The sequence below is a fragment of the Seriola aureovittata genome, chromosome 18 (genome assembly GCF_021018895.1).
Source record: "Seriola aureovittata isolate HTS-2021-v1 ecotype China chromosome 18, ASM2101889v1, whole genome shotgun sequence".
NCBI classification, from domain to species: Eukaryota; Metazoa; Chordata; class Actinopteri; order Carangiformes; family Carangidae; genus Seriola; species Seriola aureovittata.
Window position 1 is genome coordinate 20,288,719 of NC_079381.1, and position 23,630 is coordinate 20,312,348.

Genomic DNA, 23,630 nt, shown 5'->3' on the forward strand with positions numbered 1-23,630 from the left:
TGGTGGGGACAATTCTGCATATGCAAACATATGCCCTTGAAATAGGACCAACAAAGTGATTACATTTTGGAAAACTCTGGGTCCATAAAGAAGCAAGTTGATTTGATTTCCAGGGTGGCAGAGTGAGGAAAGTAAATGAGCAGAAATATAGGTGCCCTTGAGTAAATTATGAATCTGCTCAGTGACCAATAGATCACATTAAGGTTGTACATAGCATCTTCCAGGAGAGAATGTGTGTAATATGTGTAAACATCCTGTTATACTACACCATAAAGTGATTTAACTGGACTTGCTGCTTTCAAACACAATTTGAGCAGATGGTCAATGAAATGACCTTTTTTCAATTTCTGATGGATGAAATTTTATATGGTGAATGTGTGGTTGTGACGAAAAAGAGGACTTTGGGTGGGAAAAAAAGTATAGTTACGCAATGCCATGCAATGTGTCCAATTTGCAATATTACCAGAGACGCAGCATAATCCTCAACCCACACATGCATACTAGACTTTTGCAACTCAGTGAAGAAAATGAGCATCTTTTCATTTGTCTTTATTTTAAAAAAAAATACAGGGTTACAGTCCCTTCAAATAACACACACAGCAATGAGCTGGAAGTGGCACAGTGTGAGGTGGAGTTCGTGGGTCCAGTGAAGCTCATGGTTCCTTCATCAGTGCAGCTGAGGGAATGAGTAGAAAATGTCCCGATAGAGTCTCTTGATTGTGTTAGTTCTGCTCAACACCAGACTTGACCTGCTGTATTCAAAGAGACTGGGGGGGGCTAATTTATTTTCCCAGAGAGTTTGGCAGTCAATGATTACTTTAAACTGTCTTGAGTATGTTTTAGCAGATCTGAGTACCTCATTTGTTATGCTTCTTGTAGATTGAAAGATATTCTTGCACATCATCAGGGGATCCAAGGACCACAGGGACTCGCTGGTGGATAGTGGTGGGCTGGATGTCCAGAACATTCATGGATCCTGTCGTGGCCATGCCTCCTGCCTGCTCCATGATGAAGGCCATGGGGTTGCACTCATACAGCAGCCTCAGCTGAAAGGCAAGAAGCAGAGAGACGAGTGACGAAGGTAGAAGGTACATGACAAGTGACTTATATGTGCATTTTACAACAATTTAACACAGATTATCTGAAAATTTGAATTAATTAAAAACTTTTTTTGTCCATCTGCTCACCTTGCCCTTAGGACTCTTGACATTAGCAGGATATAAAAAGATTCCTCCATACACCAAAGTACGGTGAACATCAGCTACCATTGAACCAACATAGCGACTGCCATATGGAGCAGAACCATCCTAGAAACACAAATGTTGTGAAGTCAATTTCACAATATTCAGAAAGAAAATATTTTGTATTCATGTACACTACTTTTGTTATGTAATAATGTTTAAAAGCACAGTGACTATAACAGTTCACTTATTGCCATTACCTCCGGGTATTTCTTCTTTTGCAGGTACTCTGTCACATCTGGGTAAAAGTGCTGCGCATATCCTTCATTCAAACTGTAGATTTTTCCCTTTTTCTTAATCTTCACATCTCGATCCACCAAGATGAACTCACCGATCGCCTGCAAAGAAGTGTCAGATTATCAGGTTATTATGATGCGGTCGAACACACGGTGGTATTATCTGCAGAAAAAGAATCACAGCAACAAAGAGACAATATGATATAATAGTTTTGATGCCATCTTACAGGGTCAAGCATGAAGCAGTTGACGCCCTGACCAGTGGAGAGGACCATCATGGTGGCACTTCCATACAGAGCATAACCAGCAGCAACAATGTTTCTTCCAGGCTGCAAAGCATCCTTCTCAGATGGCTCGTCATCTGTGGTCTATGGGACAAATATGTGGAAAAATATCACAACAGGGAAAGGCTGTTAGCAAACCGGTCAATGCAATGATGTAAAAACTTTATTGTGTTTGGAACCAGCATGCAGGATCATAGCTACCAACCTTTTTGTAGATGGCAAAAATTGTTCCAATAGAGACCAGACAGTCAATGTTTGAGGAACCATCAAGAGGATCAAAGCACACAATGTATTTTCCCTGTCAGTTGAGAAAAATAATTTGATCAGTGTCACAGTAATGCTAAAAAAAACTTGGCACATATTCACACAGCCATAGAGGCTTACACTGCACAGATGTACATACTCTCTTGTCTGGTTCCACAATGAGGGCCCTCTCGTCTTCCTCTGACACAAGCATGCAGGAGGAGAAGGAAGACTTGAGCATGTTGATGACCAGGTCGTTGGACAGGACATCCAGCTTCTTCACCTGGTCCCCTGTCACGTTGGTGCTTCCAGCGATGCCATATCTTTTTAAGAAAGGAAAAATTAGCAGCCTGAAGTTTTTAAAGCCTAAATAAAAGCTATCCATTTTTATGCAACTCTAAAACACAGTTAAGGAAATGTGATAATACACATATATTTGTTTTGTTAAGTACCATTTTAATAATTTATTTCCACATTGTGAGAAACGTATGACTAGCCCATTATCTTCTTGACCTCTGACCTGAGGCATTGTGCACAACATGTGCAGTCTTTACCTTTGGCCAGGGGCTAAGTTAAAACTGCTTACTGACTTACATGTCATGCTGCATGCAACTAAAACTATCACTAAAACCAGATGTCAATTCCTATTTAGCACACATTTAAATGAAAGAAAAACATAGTAAAAGTAATGTTAAAATGGAAATCATTAAACAATAATGACCTTGATTGATTCCTAAAAGTTTAATTAGGTGCATACTGTAGTTTTACCCCCCTCTTTAAACCTATTCACCTTCATGTTCAGATGCATGGCTTTGTTATTTTCCCCACCCTGGAGTACAGAAAATGAAAAAGGAAATATTACTCACAGGTTAGCGATCCCAGCCTTCCTGACAGCAGTGGAAATGGCTTTGACAGCAGTGCAGATGGAGTTGAGCAGGTTAGTCAGCTCACCTGTCCCTTGTGCCTTCCTGCCCTCCTCCAGAACAAACCTGGTGAGGGTCAGCACGTTGGTATCGAAGGATCCTTTGTCAGACATTTTGCTGTCAGGTGTGGGACTGGGACTGGGACCTAATGCCTAAAGTGAAATAGGAGAGCATTGCCCCATAGTTAAAAAGTAGCCCCTAGAACTGAGATAGGGGAAGGGACAGGGGTGTGCAACTCTTCCAACCAATCACAGGTGTCCTTTTTCCTAGTCAGGGAATGATTTGATCTCTTCTGTAACTATGGGTTTAAAAGACCAAAGTTCAAAGATAGTGGACATTTTTTGTGTTAACGTCACAAAGGCTCCAACCTGAATCAGTTGCTCCACACTCTGATTTGAGATTATGTGTTTTTTTTCAGTCAGAACTTAAAAGTGAGCAAATCACTTTATTAATCAAAATAGTTTGATGTTACAGTTGAAATGGCACTTAGTCTCAACACAGTTGACATAGTGTGTGCGTAGTCTGATTCCTTATATCAGATCAACAAGTACTATATGCATCCTATTGTTTTTGAACAGACAAGCATCAGTTGTTTAGCTCAAAGTGCAAAACAATTTATGACATGCTTTATGCCAAAATATACAATTAGCAAAACATTTTCTCCCTTTCCCCCTTGCTTACAATCTTATTTATTATTTATTTATTTAAATAAATTGATGTACAGCTTGTACTGGTCTCAGCATTTCTCTGGACACACTACACACACTGCTTAAAATCATGCCTTTTCTGCATGATCCAAGAAGTGTAAAGTTCAAGTCATGGGACTCATTGTCCTTGTCTACCCTACTTGTTCTTATATAACACCTTTAATTTCACATGTGCTGATAAAACAGTATTTGTGAAGTAATCATCAGCCACATATAGAGGGATCAGTGTTGAATGTTGTCTGCATGTAATTATTAGTTTATGACTGTCTCTGTCCACGACACAAACATGGAAAGGACCTCACATGGTTCATGGTGTTAGTGGACTTACAACATAAGTTGAACTTTGACCTTAAGATACCAGGCATGATAATAGAAAGCGCTATGAGGTCATGTGTGACGGTTACCCGCATACTTGCAGACCAGCACAAGAGAGCTACAACAATTACAGACAGATTTTGGTTGGATGGATCCTTTGCTACACATACAAAATGAATAAGTTACACTAACATGAGCCTTTTTGTTCCACCGGGACTGCCACTCTTACTCTAAAGGAACAACTTCGATATTGCTGACCTGGTGTGAAGCGTAAAATGTATTTCTCCACCGTGTCCACATGATGTCACTGTGCAGCTTACATGCTGTGGAATATAAATGAAGTCAGGGCAAAGATTTAATTCTAAGGCGCATGTCACTTCCTGCTGTTGATTTTGCTGTTGAGGCTGTAACTGTAACAATGCAGTTACTTTGTACTGTCCTTAAGATTTCAGCAGCATCAAAGCAGCTCTGGTCCAGTAACATCCTGCAAATATGAACAATATAAAATGATTAAAAAATAAATAAATAAATAAAATATTCGGCTTTAGAAAAGAGTAACTTCAATTATCTCTCTCAATTATGTCACCGAAGGAAAATGTGAATTTAGAGAGTATCATTGGAAAACTGTCATAGCTATATTTAAGTTTGTGTTGAGAAAACTGCATTCAAAAAATAACATATTTTCTATAAAAGGTCATTAAAATATAATATTTGATGTTGGCTAGTCCTGCAGAAAGTTGTATGAAAGCTTCAGAGACAATATAGGGGGAAAAAATCAAGTAGTGTTAATGCTGTGTAATCCATTTAACAGAAGAAAAGACATCATCAATATTTCACTAGGGACCATTCATCACCTGATTGACTCCCACGAGCACCTGCTGTAGGCTACATGTTGATAGCTCTCAGCGCACGCGCAGTAGCTGCCCTGCTCCTGGAGAGTGAAAACTTCTTTCTTCACAGGAGTGGTGTTTCACAGTCCTAAACAAAGGTTTAAAAAGTAAGAAAGATGAATTTGCCATCGTTTTAATATCGACAGGTCGCTGTTCGACATTTGTCGATTGTTAAAGCGACTGTGAGACATTATTTTTAACCTGTACATCACCGAACATTTTGTAGGTGTCCACTTCTCCTCCTGCACAGGTGAGTGACTAGCTAGCTAACAGGTGGATGCGGACTGACTTAATCTCAATTTTAAAGCAGAAAAAACAAAACGTTTTGGTCACCATAGGAAGAAGTCAAGTGAGAGCTCTGCAACAGTATTATATTATATTATAGAGTCATAGTTTAAATTTAATTGTGTTCTCTCAGCGTGGCCACAAGGCGTCAGGCTGAGGCAACATCCAGCCGTGCTGCTGTTGATGGAGGGTAAGTGGTGTAAATGTTGCATGCTAATGTGTGTCCCTTTTTATATGACGCATTTTGCACTTATGTCAAATTAAACAACAGACAGTGCAGCGTTTTAGTGATTGTGGTTACAAATGAGAGCAATTCTTTGATTGATTGCATCTTAAAAGCTAAATGATAATGAGAATTCCCAAAACTCCTGCAAATTGATTCCAGCTTGAGACCCATTTAGGCAATGTCTACCTGGGACCCCTTGTCACCAGTGGCATGTATTTGCTAGTTAAGATCAGCTCCTATTATTTTCATATTTATATTTGAGTCTAGCAATTCAGAAGAAAAAAAAAAAGCAAACGTTAGAAGTAAGTCTGGAAGAAAATCTTTCTTACCTATACTGGTTGTCATTTTGTGACCATTCAGACTTATCTTATGACTCCCAAATTAGGAACCACAGGTACAGACTTACATTGGTAAGAGATTCTCTTAAAGGTCCCATATTTTTACTTTTCTGGTGTTTCATTTGAAGCTTTGATATCCAGCAGAAGAGATATTTATGCTTGAGGTACAGTTTCTGAATACGAGCTATGTGTATTACTCCGTGGACTGAGCGCATTGATAGTTTCACAGTATTTCTATCACAATCAATAACAGCATGGAAGTCTCACTTCATTATTAGACCTTAAATGATCACAACCCATTGTATAACAGTTTGCAGGAGTTAAGTAGGAATTTTAGCTGCCTAACTTAAATAGTATTTTCCAGAACGTTAAAGCCTTAGTAAAATACATCCAGTATGGAATTATGTGCCAGTGATAGTCACATATGCAGTAGCTTGTTGGCCAAATCAAGCCCTCCAATAAAGTTATTTTGTCCCCTGATAAAAGCTTAAGTTTAGTGTTTTTTAATTAATTTACTATAGATAATAAAAATAAAAATCAGGCTCAAGTAAATCCCATTAAATATGATCTACAGCAGTGTGCCTTGTTCTGTGCCAGGCTATTTGAACAGGTAATGTTGCTGAAATCTGTACTAGAAGTCTAATAAACCTTTGAGATGAACAGCAAGGATACATATTATACTCTATTTATTTTAAAAGAAATAAGTACCACATGAATTCAATACCTCTTCCTATTTTAGTCACCTAAGTCGGTAGTGGCACTGAGCTTATTATCAACAAACAGAAAATGTCAGCTGGGTATTTGACTATGTGCCAAACTTACATGGTCATGCATTAGGGAGAACACATGCAGTGCCCCTGCAGGTCAGTCTACTGTCACTACTGTGTAAGTTAGTGAATGAATCATTGGACGAATGAAAGAGGATATGCGAGTTGCTTTGTGCATAGAAAAGATGCTCTGTATCTAAAATACATTTAAATAATGGCATTTATTTAAGCGGTACCATGTTATTAGGTATTTAATTCAAATTTTTTAATCCTTGTCTAACTCATTCGTTCTTTCATTGTAAGTTCCAGATTCTGTTTTTCATGCATTTCTTCTGTCCCTTAAATGCAAACTTGACTCTTCTCTCCTATGTTGTGTTTCTCCCCAAGTCTTTTTAACATTCATCTTGGGAGCAGTAGAAATAGTACTTAGGTTCACTGTGGCTGACTCCAAAGACAGCTTGTGAAATTTATTAGATTTATTGCCAGAGGCTTAATGTCACTTGTTCGCACAGAATCCAGATAAAAATAAAGTAAGTGCCTTTAGGTGTCAATGTGGAGACTGATTGATGCCTTATTTTTAATGTGAATTTCTTTTATATACATCAAATATTTTCTTGCAGATGCACATGTAAAACTTACACTAAATGTTACATAGTCCGTAGGTCATGCTGCATAGTAAACAGATCTCCAACATATTATTAGTGATCTGTGTGTGGCTATTATTTTACAGTCTTATCTAGCTCATGTAATTATTTTATCCATAATATACATCATGTAACTAGCTTTTTTTACAGGGGGGATTCTTTATAAGTGCTAAATAAGACACTGACAGAACTGGGCCTCTGTGCATTACTTTCACACAGGCCACAAAACCTCCACATGCTGAGAACAGAAGATGCTTACTAATGAGAAAGTGATATGGCAGTGCAATGTGGTGAGTCACTTTTGTGCACTTTGCAGAATTAACTATAATATGTCATGGCCTGGTATAGCATTTCCTTTATGTAAGCATTGTCAGGTTTGTTATTATTGACTGCTGATCCAGGGGGCAGGTAAGAGAGAGGGACTGATGCAGTAGGACCTTGCATGTAAGAGCTAATGATAAAAAGATCTGAAGCATATTTAACCTTCACCATTTTTCTTTTATTTCCAGATCTATTCAGATTTATCCTAACTGGATGCTCCATTATTGATTCCTTCTGAAACATATTCATGGCTCAAGGCAGTTACATCGTGGGAAATGTGTCAGGTAACTATAACTATCAGTATGCTAATAATTTAAATTCTATAATTTTTTAATAATTTGTGCATGATTGTACATTTCTGTATGTGTAATTCACAAAATGTATTCTACCTCTTGGTTTATAACAGTTATAGTGAATGGTTTAAAAAAAAAACAGAGTGTTGGCAATTTACCGTACAAGTACAGTTATACTTGTTTAATGAATTACAATTTGTATTGTGTCAAGTATTTGGTGAATGTAAAATATTTGTGCTACTTTTGTTTATTCACTGGCTGAAATACTTGGAGGATGGTCTGTGGGTGAGAAAAACTTGCCAAGAGTATGGTTGGACATTTAGAGGGAGAGTTGCACAGTAATTATAGAGTGGGTTCAGTCTATGTAGAGAGACATACCATTTGGAGAGAAGTGACTCCTGAAAAACAGAGTCTACACGATTGGTAAATCCTCCTCTGTCCCTCCTCTTCTTGTGGGACAGACTCGGACAGACTCAGATTATAGTCAAAAACATTTTGAGGTGACAGACGAGAAGATGTGAATAGAAATGGTTGCTGATGAACGAATAACACTGAGGTAAGGAGAGAAAAAAGAAATTGAGAGGATAGAAAGTGTATAGTATAAAGCAATATAAGGCTTAGAGACTGTATATTCCATAGCATATTGTAGTTTTTGCATATACATGAAGAATTAAGAGCATTTTAGATTTTCAATATAAATAGTGTAAATTTAATGTCTAATTTTATAGTTAGTTTTAAACTGAAACTCTTAATATATAGGAAATTTTCTTTACCTATGTTTGTTTATCATATGCAATCAGAATATTTTTGCAGTGTTTGTACAATTTTTTTTTACCATGCAACAGTAATTGTTATTATTCCACTTTTGGTCTACTAGGTCAAATCACTGAAGTGTATCTTCCTAATTACCTTGGGATTGACTACAGTTATCAGTCAGACGCAGACTACCTCAAGTGTGTGGACAATTTCCAAAACGGCACCACCATTAAGCGGCTAAGCCTTAAGAGGAGGCCCAGAGCGGCCGTCAATAATGCAGAAAAAACACAGAGAGGTATTTCACCCAGCCAGTGGCGTTCTGAAGAATCCCTGTCATCATCTAGCACTGATGGCACGAGACTACTGGGCATGTCTTCGACAACCAGAGGTCGACCACCACTTCCTCCACCACATGGTTCATCCTTGGATAACAAGCTCTCAAGGAATGAGGGCAAGGCAATGTCACAAATACTTACCGAGTCAAAGCCTCAGCCTGCTGCAAGATGTCTCGCTTTACAAAGACAAAGCCCCGTATTGGAAAAGAACATGATGGAGACCCATAAGCACTTGGAGCAGGAGGTGACCAGCCAGCCTCCACCTCAACCCCACCCTCGTCGACGACTGGCCAGCTTTGGGGGGGTAAGCTCCCCTGGGTCGGTCTCCCCCTTCACTGGCCTGGGGGCATATAATCAGAACAACAATGGGAACAAGCCTAGTGGCACAGGGGGTGATATGCATGCCCACCTTAGCTCGTCCCTGGGCAGTAGAGGCAGCACAGGGTGCCTGAGATCGAGCCCGCAGAGCTCTGGTAGCAGCACTCCAGCTACAGGTCTTGGCCCCATGCACCTGCAGCATGTCCGTGATCAGATGGTGGTAGCTCTGCAAAGGCTGAAGGAGCTCGAGGAGCAGGTGAAAATCATTCCTATTCTTCAGGTAAAAATCTCAGTACTTCAGGAGGAAAAGAGGCAACTTGTCTCTCAGCTCAAGACCCAGAGTGACAACGAGGAAATGAATGATATGATCTGGGGGAGAGCTCATAGCATGGAACGGTCTGATATTGAGAACAAGGTGAATACTGAGGAGGAACTGAAGAGCATAGTGCAGAGTGACCCCATAGACGTCAGGGAATTCAGGAAACTGACTGAAGAGATGCAGGCATTGGAAAGAACCATCAAGGGCAGACATTTGCAAGCATGGCATGGAAAAAGCCATAGCCCTATGCATGACAAGGTTATCAAGTCAGTCACAGTTGGAATTGATAAAGATATCTCATTTAAACACGCAAAAGAAAACAAATATGCACACACTGATCAGGTAGAAACCAGATCCGTTGCAACAGAGGTATCTGAAGTTAATCTTGGAATTTACACAGAACGGGAGGCAGAGCTTGATGCCCAACAACTAATAATTGGTGCCCTGAAGGAGAGAATTTCTCACTTGGAAGCAGAATTAAAAGAATCAGCCCTCCAGACAGAGATGAGCCGTCTCAAACTGGAGCTTCAGGCTGCAGGAGCTAGGAACCGAGCTGACAAAGCATCTCTTGCTAGACCATCCACTGCGAGCACAGGCATCGAAGCGAGGCCTCACACTACAAGCCAGGGAGTGGGTAATCACACAGAGGTCCAGGATGCCAGCACAGGGGAGACAACAGAGGTGAAGACTGTTGGAATATCTTGCCGTAGGCCTGAGCTGAAGAATGTTTGCACAGGACCAGATTTACCCATAAGCCACTGGGAGGTCAGAGAGCGAGTTGAGACCAGGGAAAAGGGCGTCGGGATCCAGATTTTTACAAACACACTAGGAGTTGGGACGGTGATAACGTTATGTGATGCAGAAACCAACACAGAGGTACCAGTGGAGAATCTGGGATCTAAGAAAGGAAAGACGAAGTATCATTCAGTGGCTTGTGGGGACTGTTCTGTTGATGTGATCATCTGTGAACCAAAGGATCTGGTTTCTCAAGGTATGACCACAGATCCAATCAGAGGAGTTGATCTGGGAATCATGGCGTCACCCCAAACAGCTTCACAGCGTACCAACACTGTTTCCAGCTCAGTGTCTCGCTTTACTAACACCAGAGATGCCTTCAACACAGACTCCAGCACTAATACTCTCCTCAGTACCCAGGACAAGCACACCAACACCACTCAGACTGTTACTAGGACTGTGTCTGTGGGGAACAGGGTCAGAGACATCAAATGCACCCCAGAGACCCGAACGATCGGTGTAGGAACTACAAATCTGAAAGGAAATGCCCTAAATCAAACACCAGGGACAATTGCCAAGGTAACCCGAGACACTGGTGTTGGGTTCACAAGCATCAATGAGAATTTCCTGGTTGGACTGAAAACTCGTAACATGGCCTCTGGACCGTCCCACCTACCTGACCCCAACAAGACAAGAAGTATCGGTGTAGGGGAGGGGAGGATACGAGATTTTTCGGTTCCAACTAGCACACCTGGCCAGAGTTTCCACCAATCTGCACAGTCCCAGTGGGACCCTGAGCTTAACCATTACATAGAGAAAATGCAGAAGCTCCTAGGGGAGCATGGGGACCTGCTTACAGAGGACTGCACTAAGCACCACAGCAGTCGAGGAAATGACAGCTCTAAGATGCCCTACAGTAATAAAGCTGCAGCACAAGGAGGAACAGAAGTCCATCGTTTAGGTTCTCAGCCACCAGGTACTGTATGGATTAAGTTAGTTATAAAGGTACCCTTTGGATTTTTTTTTTTTTTTTTTTTTTTAAAGAGCAGTTTGGAAGCCACTAACATGCACGTTTACATTGGCTATCACTCTACGTTTTCCCTTTGTTTGCTGGTACAATGCTACAGTTCTTGGCATCTTAGTTCCACTAATGCTCCTTCAGTGGAACAGCATGAAACCAAGTTACCCAATATAGCTTGCTAAACACAAGCCGGACTGTGTATCAGGTCATCTCTGTGGTTGCAAACAAAATGGAGACCCAATCATCACTAACCTTCCTCCATAGTGCCACTAGTGGTCAAAAGCACCTCTAGGCACCTTTTTAATGGTATATTGTTATCATGTAATATATTGTAAGTAATATCTGTTATGTCATGTTGGTACCATTCCAAAAAAAAAAAATAAAAAATGCACTAATGTCCTCTGTCTTTGCCACAGTCAGCAGAGAGTTTCAGTCTCCATCTCAGCTTTCAGTCGACTCTTCTAAATGTGACAAAACAAACCCAGGAATGTGCCAACAGGGTGGAAATGAATCTGAGGTGAAAAGAATGATACAAATGTTGGAACAACAAGCGTCCTCAGCTCTGCAAGGTAAAACGTGTGCGTGTGTTAATGTGTTATGACCCTAAACAGTCATGTTCTAAGTTTATCTTCATTAGAAACGCAGTAAACGTGAGGTGGATAAGAAGAGATACCGTCTGTGCAAAAGTAGTTTAAAAATATTCATTTTCCAGACCACTCCTGAGGCCCAGTTTAAACTTGTGTTAGGTCTAAAGGAAGTGGCTGCCTTTGGCTTGGCAAGTTTGACTTTATGAGGGATACACTTGCAATGTTTGGAATGATATCTGGTTTTGGAAGGCATCTCATACCACATAGCAGTTTGTGGCTGTGAGTCTAAAATTGAATTGCTTCGTAGGAGGATCTGGTGTCAGAACACTTTCTGTTTTTAAAAATGAGGTCTTCAGATTTGTAAGCATATATAAAGCATCATGAATATATCTGCACTAAGTCCTTCCAAGATTAATCAAGTGGGTTTGTATCTGTTATTCTGTATGTTTTGCATTTAATAAAATACACTGCAGAAGGCAAGTGTTGGGTATGTTAAAAATTCAGAGGCGTTTGCTCCATCATTGTTTATAGACAGATCAGCGAATTCTGTTGTGCTGCGGTCTGTGATGAAGAAACAGAACGGTGACCAAGGCTGTAGCAGCAACAGGAAGAGCATGAAGTTTATGAGGGTGACAACGGGGTAAGCATCCAACGTCTAAACTAATAATTTACTGCTAAACACTGCACTTTTCATTGTTGTTTTTTGTCCTTAGACTTGACCCCATGCCATCTTACGAGCTCTCTGTCGGTGAGAGAGTTAACTCTGAGGAAGCGGAAACGAGAGGAAACAAAAAATTTAGGGAAGCAGCTCAAGGTGGAACGCAAGCAAGAAAGAGCAAAGGTGGCTCCAACAAGGCATCGAAAGGGTCTGCAAAATCACACACACAACAGAGGTAATGTAGGAGTCTAAAGGGTTTTTAAGCCAAATAATCTCCCAGCTGAATAAGATTTCTGCATTAAAAAGCCTTACCACATTAGTCCTGATATTTTACGGTGTGAGTCTGACTTTTGAGTCGTCCTCCTAAGTCTGAATTTGCACTCTGTAATTTATTTACTGTTGTTTCTTTTAGGTGTAAGTTAAGTGCAAAGATTATCTCTGCCTGTCAAGCCTTAAAGATGCACCTGAGTGATGAGACAGCTTTATCCAGCAGGGAATTGGTATGTTTTGTTCACCATATTCACTGTGAGAGCCATTGAAGGTGTGTGTATATATGTATGTATATGTATGTGTGTCTGTGTGCAAGTTTAATGGTATGTGGGGAGATGCCTGGACAGGGTGTGTTCAAGTATGTCATTTAGAAAGAAATTACTTTGGCATTGGACACAAAAAAGCAAAGGGGTGTGTCACTCTGTAATTTTCTGCCGTGGCATTTTTCCTGAACTTAGAAATTATAATATTTCTTAGTGAAAGAGACTCCTCTCATTCGCAGTAATTGGGTAATCAGATACAGAGACAGGGAGATCAATAGAAGAAGTATATTGAAAAGGAAAATCAAGATAGATCCCATTATGAAACTTGAAATACTTAAAGAAAATACACTCAATATGCTACAAAGGTTTTGCTGATTCAAATGAAGACAGATTCCTGAGTCTCTTCTTTTATGATGTTGTTTTGAAGATTTTTATAGTGAGTTGTTGCTTTATTATGCTCTTTGTCTGTGTTCTTTCAGTCACATCCCTGTAATTACAAGATGTACTTGGCAAAAATTGTTCTGTACACTGAATTATGGAAACTTGAATGGCATTCATGAGGATGCATAAGCTTTTTGTTTTGTTTTTTTTTTTTACACATATTTTTTATTTTTTATTAGTGCCACGGGTGCTCAGCTCCGAGGCACTCCTCTACAGCTAGAATAGCTGAGAGGAGTGCCTCGGGGCAGAGCCCCGAGGCATCTATTAATATTCTGTTTCGGGTTTATTATTCTTCCGCCAAATTTCGGCGCGTAACTCGTCCTGCAGCTTTGAGAAAACCCCGGTAATATATACATCAAAACGTGCGTCTTGATCCCGAAAGGGGTGCTATGACTTTTGGTGTTAAAATTCCAATTTTTCCCAAAGTTATTCCCAAAAAACTGGGAATAAATAATGCATTAGAAATGCATTGGAATTTTCTTTAGAAACCCACCTTTTTTCTACAAAATTGCACCTTTTTTCTGAGTCGCCCAGCTCTCTCATACCTGCACGTAGAAATGTGATTCAAACTATAAAACGGAGGAAAACTTCTGCTCTCTCAAAAAGACAGGAACTGTTTTTACATAACATGTAAACTTTTCAAACTGTGAGCACTCAAAGGAGTGCAAATCACTTTTTCTTCAAAGTTAGAGTGAAAGCGTCAGTTGGCTAGAGTGCGTGAAGCAGTAAAAAATAACCTTTATTTTTTATTTTTAACTCGAGCTCGCGGCCAAACCGTAAAAAGGAGACAAATAATTCTTTCTGAAAATGTAGACATAGTTGTTGGGATTCATAAAATGTAACTTTGACAGGCAGGGTCTGCACAAAATTTAAACGGGGGTGCCGAGTCGGGCAGCAATACCTGTCTCACTCTCATTGACACCTAATGTAATCGTCTTTTTTTTTTTTCAAAAGAATCTCACTCTGTCTTCGCACTGAGCTTACTCACTCATTTTAAGGAATATCTGAATAAAATAGAGACTGTAGAAACTTCTAGCTTCAGTGTCTGGCACGGTCTTTTCGGTTTATGAAAAGAAGTAACGGTTTTCTCATAATTTGCAGTTGTTTGAAGCCATGTAGAAGCCAAATTCTGGGCAGATTTTCGCATTGCCATGGCAACGGCAGCTCCTGACCTGTGTGCGTGCGTGCGCCTAGCAACCAGATAACCAACTCTCCAAGCTCCGCTAGCTTTACATTAGCCGCATGTTATGTCTTAAATATGTAAGTCCATTTACTGCTTCCTTCGTTGCTTTTTTTTTTGTTTTGTTAAGAGTGAATGAAGTTGTGACGGTCTCCGCTGAGACGGAGAGGAGAAGCTACTAGCCCTCTCTCGCTGTCACTTCTAGTCGTGTTGCTCTCCTCCCCAGTAATGTTAAATTTAGCACAGAAAAAAACATAATAGTGGTAATTTAAATAGCGGTTCATGGGATTTATTAACCCTCAGGGGTCCCTCTGTCCTTTTTTGGACATTTTCTTCACTTTTCTTTTTTGATTTGCTGATCATTTTGGCTGTGTTACAGCTGAAGGTATGGATTTCTGCAAGAAAGTGTCTTTTTTGACATATTTTTAAAATCTAATGTCAGTTACTGTTACAGGTCTATTATACACTGGTAACACATTTTGTACCCTCTGGGGTTCCTCGCATCCAAAAAAGGACACACAAAGAAAATGCTATAAAATCATCATATATCAATATTTTTTTCTGCTTTTTTTGCATAAATCTCTTAAACCACTTCAGTTCTGCTCAAACCTACCAAATGTTTATTAGTTTTCAGGATTTTAACCCTTTAAATGCCAGTTTGAAGACATGTTGCCTATTGTTTTATTAAAAAAACCAACACAGAATATGAGATATTTCCCACATAATACATGATGGAGGGATGTGACATTGTTTTATATCAGAGTCTTTTATATCAAGACATTTCTCAAAACCAGAATATGATCAGGGTGACTTTTGAACACTGGAAATAAATCATGTACTCATCACGGCAGTAGCCCCCGTGGCACTCAAAATTTCCCTGGAATTTTCTAGTTATTATTATTCTTTGTCCCTTGCAGCATGACTGTCTACAAACAGTCCAGCAGGAGTGGTTCTCTGTGTCCAGCCACAAGTCAGCAGCTCCTGACACCGTGGACGACTACTTGTCAACGTTTCGGGTCATTTCACCATCAGTATTGCAACACGTTGCTAATATGGCTGACGGCAATGGAAACACAGCTCTGCACTACAGCGTGTCACACTCCAACTTTGGCATTGTCAAGAAATTGCTTGATGCAGGTACAGTAATACTCACAGGGCAACTAGAGGTCATTGTGTATTCTAACTTTACTTTTTCTTTTATGTAGGAGTGAGAATTTGTTTTTTTCTGCTGTTTGCACTTAAAGCACGGCTAAAAAAAGGTTACAGGAGACTTATCCTGCTGGTACTCTTTAACCCTGTGCTACAATAACTTTGCTTTTGAATAGAATAACACAACAATAAATGGCAGAGAAGTGATGCATCCTGAACGATTGAGCAAGACTGCACAGAGGCCAGTGAATTCTCTGGTTCACTGTGTTATCTGTCAACATTACTATGCTTCCCAATAACCACTAGGGGGCAAATCAGCAAAAAATTTGTGACTTTTCCTGTGTATCATGGTCCGATTGTATCTGAAACTGATGTGTGTAATGTACAGTAATATTCCACCATTAAATTAATATCTTATTTCATTAATATCTTATTGCTGTGGCTTCACCCAAGAGCATTCATTTTAAACTGCTTTCACGGACAATTGACAATCAGCAGTTCAGTAGAAATCATTATCTCACATTACTGCACAGTTTGAACTCATGATATACAATATAACAGCAAATAAAAAGATATTGCTAAAATGAAACCCTGAAAAACAGGATGAATAGAACACATTTTTTTACTTTTGCATAACCAGTTTCGCATAACGAGTGACAAATTAGACCACATTACTGTATTGATCATCAGGCAGTTGTACTTGTGCAACAGCGGTGCCTCTTTATGCACTATTCCAACTTGAAATGAAGATTTACTTTAGAAATCAGCCTTCAAAATCATGAAGAACTGTTCCAACCTTTTTCTCCAGCTGTGGATAGGTTTGAAAGGGAACAAAAGTTCATTGATATACTTCAGGGCCAGTCAATTCAGAGGCTTAAATCAATATAAAATGGACTGGCAAACACTGAATAGGTGTAATGATGGACATATGTACTCTGTCTTACTTTCATCTAAAAGCCTTGCTAGAGTTTTCAGAAGTGAGCTCAGGCTTACCTCTTTCTCTGAGGGTTGTCTCTCTCTCTCTCTCGTTTGTCTAAGGCCAGATGAACAGAGACTTATAATAAGCAAAGGTACACGTTTTAAGGTTTTGCATCACTGAAGTCTCTCAAGAATTGTTACTTTTTCATCTGAAACCTCCATTTATTCTGTATCTGAAAATAAGAGGAAAATGGACCCTGTTTGATAGTGTGTCAAGGTAGTGTGATGCTTCACATAATGCACTGAGTGAGTGTTTTAGCAGCTGAAATTTCAGCACTCTCAAAGTGCTTGCCTTTGAGAACTCTTAATTGTGCTGCACAGCAAAGAAACCATAGGTATTTGAGAACACTTTGATGTCCAAGTCTGAAATGTGTTTGCATCATTGCTGCTGAGCAGTTCAAGCACGGATTTTGAGAGTACTGACATGTTTTCCATGTCTATGAGTCTACACCTCTTTTTATGACTGACCTTTTAATGTAGAGCCGTTTTATTTTTCAGTAGTAAACTTGGTACAGTCAGTGTAGCTGAAAAGAGTTTGCAACCTTCAATAAGTAATTGTAGACCTTTTTTTTTTTTTTTTTCTTGCATCTTTTTTCTTCCCTCTCTTTTGTGTTTTCCGCTGACTGACCACCACACAGAGGTGTGTAACGTGAATCAACAGAACAAAGCAGGCTACACACCCATCATGCTGGCTGCACTTGCAGCTGTGGAAACTCCAGAGGACATGAGAGTTGTGGTGCAGCTCTTCACAAAAGGAGATGTCAATGCAAAGGCCAGCCAGGTGAGTCAGTCTTTCCTCAGGTAAGGCTAGTGGATGTAATGTCCTGTTGACAGTTTGTTTCACTATGGTGTCTCAAAGGTTTTGATTGTTTCATATATACTCTACTATATATGGATGTTTTTTTTCTTTCGGATTAATGTCCCTCACTTGTAAATAACTTTGGGTAAAAGTGTCTGTCTGCTGAACGAGTAAATGTACATGTACTAATTGTGTAGCTCAGATCTTGTGTGTGATTGTCAGGTAAGTCAAAAGGTAAAAGTGAAAAATTGGTAAAACCTGTGGGCCTATCAGGAGCCAGTTAGTCAGTTGTCATCATTGCATCTTTTTTTTTTTTTTGTGCTTATTTTGTACATTTTCTATCATTGTAAAGTTCATGATTAAATAATAAAGTTCATATTTACTGCAGCTCTCAGACTCACTCACAACCATTCAATTCAAAGCGTGGCTATTACTGAAAATGATTTCATGCAGGACTGAATTTGGCCTCGGACATAAACCTAGAATAGAAAATATGCAGTTTTTATGGAAATACTGGATATGCTATCTAAGTACTTTTTGTATTTTTGGTAACACTATTTTCTAAATCCATAATTTCCTTATACATTACTCAGAAGTTGTTTATTTCTTACTAAGTGGAGAAAGGTTTATTTTAAATCCAATTAAATATTAATTCATTCAGTATTAATTTATCATTGGAAACTCCATAAATGTTGAATTGTATGCTGTCACATTTTTTGCATGTTCTGCTGACCTGTCCACTGACAAAAAGACCTGAGGTTATGTGGGAAATTAATTGTAATTTGAGATGTATCGACTCAGCATCATTAACCCTGTTTCCTGTGTTTGATCCCTGCCGTCTGCCATCCAGGCCGGTCAGACCGCTCTGATGCTGGCTGTGAGCCATGGCAGAATGGATATGGTGCAGGCTCTCCTGGCACAGGGGGCGGAGGTCAATCTCCAGGATGATGAGGGCTCCACTGCGCTGATGTGTGCAAGCGAGCATGGCCATGCTGACATTGTAAAACTACTGCTGGCGCAGCCGGACTGTGATGCCACCCTGACAGACAGTGTATGTGACTCACTGCCGACACTGTGCAGCTTCTGTGAGCCTGGTGGCTTCAAGCTGAGAAGCTGAAACACTCAAACTTTCTCACATATTCAATTATGAAAGCAGACAGCAATTTTTAATTTTTTTATTTTAAAGGAATTCCATTAAAATGTCAGGGAAACAACGGGGTTAGAAGTTCTGTATAATTAAATATGTACTGTCATAATGTGTATGATTATGTGTGTTAACAGGATGAAAGCACAGCCCTGTCCATCGCATTGGAGGCAGGACATAATGACATCGCAGTGCTCCTTTATGCTCATGCCAACTTCTCAAAGGGACAGACAGGGGTATGTGGGTCGGCATTCTCATAGCACTGAAACTAAGTTTGTATTCAGGTTGTTGTTGTTGTTTCTAACTTTTTTTTTTTTATCATGTATGTCCTTGTGTTTGTGTCTCAACAGGCTGCTGCTCGTCACAGCGGAAAGTCTCTCTCTTCCTCCGACGCTAGAAATATTTTTGAATGATGTGACGACCCCAAGGCCTGAATGGATTCTTCATGGATCTTATTTACGAGGTGATTCAGTATCGAAGCCCCCATAACAAAAGAGGTGGGGGATCAAACTTACCAAGTTAGTCTGATGGATTCTTTAACATCATCATTCACCAGTTGACAGAATACTAGTTATTATCCAGTGATCTGTATAATGGCACAGTGTGTATTATATTATAACTCAGCAGGTAATGTATGCATGGCAGAGTATAGCACTAGTTTGTATTCATAAAATTTAAGTTAATGTAATTATATTAATTGTCAAAGGTCCTTTAATCATTTTAATTTTCTTTTTGTAAATAATATTTATAATTGCAATATTTTATGACTGCAAGAATAAGAAGATACAAAAATAATACAGTACATTAACATCAAACTCAAGTATGTAAATTAATTTTAAAAAAAATGGATAATAAATAGCTACAAATAGGAGAAAGTAAATTAAAGACTTCCAGATTTTTATTGTAATGTATTTGTATTTATAAGTTGATACTTTGCTGTATCTCTACTGCTTTACTAGACGAATCATGATGCATGATAAATATTTTAAACAAATTTTAATTTTGTCATTTTTCCAAACATAAAACAACATGCAATTACAGCTGCAGAGCTTCTTTTGCTAAAATTCATGGGATATGTTGTTGCTGATAACGTGAAGGAATATTTCAGCACTTTGGGAAATACGCTTATTAGCTTTCTGTCTGTTAAAGATGAAGGGAGCTTGGTTGTTGTACAGACCAAACAAATGAAATGTAATCTGTTAATGTGAGCTTTAGAGGTGCTGGTAGGTGGGTCTTTTTACCAGACTAGTTGTTTCCACTCTTTATGCTACGCTAAGCTAATTGTCTGCTGGCTGTAGCTTTAGACAGACATGAGAGTGCTGTTGCTCATGTCATCTAACTCTCTGGAAAAAAAAAAAGGCGAATAAACAAATTTCCCAAAATGTTGAACTACTCCTTCAAGTGGCATCTATATTATAATGTATTGGTTTGCCATTGATGAAGGCTGGACAGCCGAATGTTTTCTCCTCTGTGAATAAAGTGACTAATCATCACTGACTCCAACGCCCTCTTATCATCATAGGTATTTCTTTCAATTGGATTTGATTCAATATTTAGTAGTTTATTTGTAAACTTAAATTCCCAAATGAATGTGTATTACAATTACAGTATGTATTTGATAAGGTAATACACATTTTATAGTTACACATTTATTGTATCTATTTCATGAAGGGAAATTAATTAAACTTTAAAAAACAGCATTGTCTGTTTCTACGCTGGGTAAGGGGACTTAAAAAATGTTGTTTTTTGTATGTGCCTCTCTGCTGCCGGCCACAAATCAAATGAAGCAAAAACACCTCCAAAAAAAGTACAGTCTTTGATAAATTTGTAAACTCTTTTCTGGGGCCTTTTTTTTTTCCATTCAAGAGGTTTCAATTTCAGCAGGCTTCTTGGATGAATGTATCTGACATCTCTCTTATTAAGTAACTGGAGCAGTTGAGAAAAACGCCTGCTGAACCTTCAGTGGGTCATCAACACTTCTTTCCCCCATTTTCCAGTCTGGCAGACACCAGTTTGATTCACCCCTTTACACCCAGCTCTCTCTTCTCCTCTGAGACAGAAATTACTCACCTCTCTCACCTCGCCATTTCTTCCACCGCAGCAGGTATTGTCCTCTGTGTTTCATCCTGTTCCTCACTTGTCTGACTGTTACATTTTTTTTTAATTGAACATTCATTAACTGTTTCATAAGGAAAGGACAGCAAGATGCTTTAACTTGTTAAAGCATTCTTGGCTCTGTCCATATTAGTGCACCATTGCAGATTTAAACTGAATTTAAGCTTTGAATAAGCTGTGAATCATCTATCAAACATCAGAATAACCTGCGTTCTGGTACAGTCCAGGCTGAGGGTGTGTGGGGTAATCATTCAATTCTGCATCAGCCCTGCAACTGAGAGACTGTCACTGTTTAATTTTACATACGGACACTGATGGTGAATGAATATCTGATAAGCTATAAATTATAAGAAATGACAGCCTATTTTTTCTGAATCAATCTCTCAGTTTTATCATCTGACAGTGAAAATTCTGTGCGTTTGTTTTCTGCGTGTACATAATTTACATTTTTGCTTTTTAAAAGTGGTGCTTGGGTGTAGAAAGAGAGATGGAAAGCTTCCATAAAAAGACAGGATAGATGTATAAAATTATGTTGTCATCCTTCCCGGTGCACCCCCCCCCCCCCCCCCCCTCCGCCTCCCCGACGTATCACTGTGTTCCATTACTGCGAGCTTGTGCATGCGTGGCTGAGAGCACTCTGAGTCATTTCCCAGCAACAGCAATAAAACACAATGATATACAAGGTCCACCATCAAAATTTGCTGTTGCCATGGTAACAGCGGTTTTGAGCAAGTGGTTCTTGAGAACATAATACTGACATGATGTCTCTGTTTCACTGCTAATACAGTCACATCACATTCGGTCTCTTATTATTTCAGTAGAGACTCCGCTACACCTTACAACTTATTAGAACGGATTGTCATGTGAGCCACATTCGAAAGGAGAACCAGAGGAGAGCTCCCATTTGTTTTTCATTTCTTAAAACGGTAATAAATGTCATATGAAGCTTGCATGCAAGGAAATGAGTAGTCATAATATCATGCAGATTATCACCCAGCACACTGAGCCAAGTTGTACCATCAACAAACAGGGTTTCAGTGTGCAGTCCTACTGTCTACACTCCAGTGTGTTGCATGTTCATGACATCTACTGGCTAATGATTAATTTGCTGCCTAATGATTTATTATTTTAAGCCTGCAAGTGGTCCAGCTTTTTGTGTATGTTTTGTGTGTTTAAAAGTTCTTCACTTCTTCTCACTGTAAGACACAATCATGTCCAAATACAGCTGATACAGACCACTTGTGTTACATAGTTGGCAACTGACATTTTTAAATGTGTCATGTCATGAAACTGAATCCTGCTGTGAATCCTTACATAATAATACAAGAATTCATCACAGCATACAGATGTTAATGAAAAAAAAATAAGTTGAGAAATGAAGACTTTGGCTGATTTACGGTTTTCTTCTGGCATCCTGAAAAGACACGGCAACTTAATGAGAGGGAAGTTTGTGAGTGTAAGTTTTGGCTCAGTGTGGAAGAGGCCTCAGAATGAACTCATTCAACTGCAGCACCATAAGATGTACTGCCATTTGGTCCAGACATTTAGAGCCTTTAGTTTCATTCAGATACCCTGAAAATGTTTACTTAAAGTGGCTATAAACAATATTTTCATAATAAACACAGATCCAAACCCCACAGAGAGTTATCACCTCTCTCTGCAGTTCCATCCAGCAGCTCTATAGAGCTTTATAGCTTCTCTCAGCGCTGGTTGGGATCCAGTCTCACCACTGTTTAGCAAAAAAGCTTCAACAACCCCTGTACACCGACTTCCCAGCACAGCTAAGAGCAGAGCTATTAGAGAGCGATAATACTGAACTTTACATTCATCAGGTAGCCAGAAACATAACACCAAGCCAATACTAACTGCTCAGTGTCAGCTAGATGTGTAAACAGGCAACTGTTTAACAAGTTCACCAGGGGTGATAATAAAAGGTGATAATATGTTAAGTGTTGTGTTCACAACTTGTTTCCGCCGCCCCCAAGTGGCCCAAAAATTAAACCACACTGACACAGTTGAGTTGGAAGCAGCTTGAGATTGAGATTTTTTTTTTTTTTTTTTTTTTTTTTGGTGTTGAACTTTTTATAAGTACAAACTAAGGATTTCCCTGCCAATTTTGATAATATTTAATGGTCTAGAGAGATTTGAAACCACATTTTCAGAGGCTTTAGATTTAAAAGATCAGTGTGTTTGATACAAGTATATTTAAAATGTTTGCTTAAAGCAGCTTAGTCTAGCTACAGTAATGCTGGAAGAGTATGAGAAGTACACTCTGTAAAAGTTAAGTATGACAAATGGTCCTGGCCCCCCAACACTTGACTTAGCTGCATGGCATGAAAAGTACCGCAGTGGATTGCCTGTTCCAGCCATGTACGTGTTTTTCTCTGTTTCCACTGAGTCCCAGCAGCTCTGGTCCTACAGTTTTCCAAGTTTCTACATTAAACTAAAGGACGGCGCTCCAACATTATGAGTTTGACCTTTTATTTGAGGGAACATGCAACTGGATCTTTTACCTCAATCCTATTTTCTTGTGTACCCTTCATTTCCTGTGGTGTGAGCTCCTAACATTGTGTGCTGTTTTCCAGCAGCATTTTGCACAACATGCTGGTGGAAAAAAAAACACTCTAATTGGTTCACAGAAACCAGATGTGTCTGAATATGAGTCCAAACTACAAAAACACTTTTTTTTTGTGTTGTTGCTGCAATTGTTACAGCTCAATGTTGCAGAGGTATTTTTTTTTTTTCCCTTGCTGTCTTGGCTGAGGAATTAAGTGTAACCCGAGTCAATATTTATGCATTAATCACCATGCTGGAATTCTGGGGGTTGGGGGGACGGCTGCACATGGTAA

At 39.3% G+C, this 23,630-nt stretch overlaps 2 protein-coding genes across 4 annotated transcripts; one reads left to right on the forward strand and one right to left on the reverse strand.

Moving 5' to 3' along the window:
- Positions 1 to 533: 533 nt before the first annotated feature.
- On the reverse strand, positions 534 to 3,088 carry LOC130186871 (fructose-1,6-bisphosphatase 1-like). Its single transcript, XM_056404182.1, has 7 exons — positions 2,871 to 3,088; positions 2,165 to 2,327; positions 1,967 to 2,059; positions 1,705 to 1,845; positions 1,442 to 1,579; positions 1,188 to 1,307; positions 534 to 1,046 (listed from the first exon to the last, which is right to left on the reverse strand). Exons 1-7 carry the CDS (start codon positions 3,038 to 3,040, stop codon positions 858 to 860), a joined length of 1,014 nt encoding a protein of 337 aa, XP_056260157.1. The 5' UTR covers positions 3,041 to 3,088; the 3' UTR covers positions 534 to 857.
- Positions 3,089 to 4,886: 1,798 nt separating this feature from the next.
- LOC130186870 (KN motif and ankyrin repeat domain-containing protein 1-like) lies at positions 4,887 to 20,449 on the forward strand. 3 transcript variants are annotated; one of them, XM_056404178.1, is made up of 14 exons: positions 4,887 to 5,089; positions 5,258 to 5,314; positions 7,319 to 7,389; positions 7,609 to 7,704; positions 8,591 to 11,152; positions 11,614 to 11,766; positions 12,316 to 12,424; positions 12,498 to 12,677; positions 12,855 to 12,942; positions 15,514 to 15,733; positions 17,362 to 17,504; positions 18,373 to 18,573; positions 18,804 to 18,902; positions 19,017 to 20,449. In XM_056404178.1, the coding sequence occupies exons 4-14, from the start codon at positions 7,668 to 7,670 to the stop codon at positions 19,077 to 19,079; spliced, it is 3,855 nt and encodes a 1,284-aa protein (XP_056260153.1). In that variant the 5' UTR covers positions 4,887 to 5,089; positions 5,258 to 5,314; positions 7,319 to 7,389; positions 7,609 to 7,667; the 3' UTR covers positions 19,080 to 20,449. The 3 variants fall into 3 exon arrangements, with proteins under 3 accessions (XP_056260153.1, XP_056260156.1, XP_056260154.1); XM_056404181.1 differs by lacking the exon at positions 5,258 to 5,314 and having other exon boundaries at positions 4,889 to 4,946; XM_056404179.1 differs by lacking the exon at positions 4,887 to 5,089 and having other exon boundaries at positions 5,133 to 5,314.
- Positions 20,450 to 23,630: the final 3,181 nt, after the last annotated feature.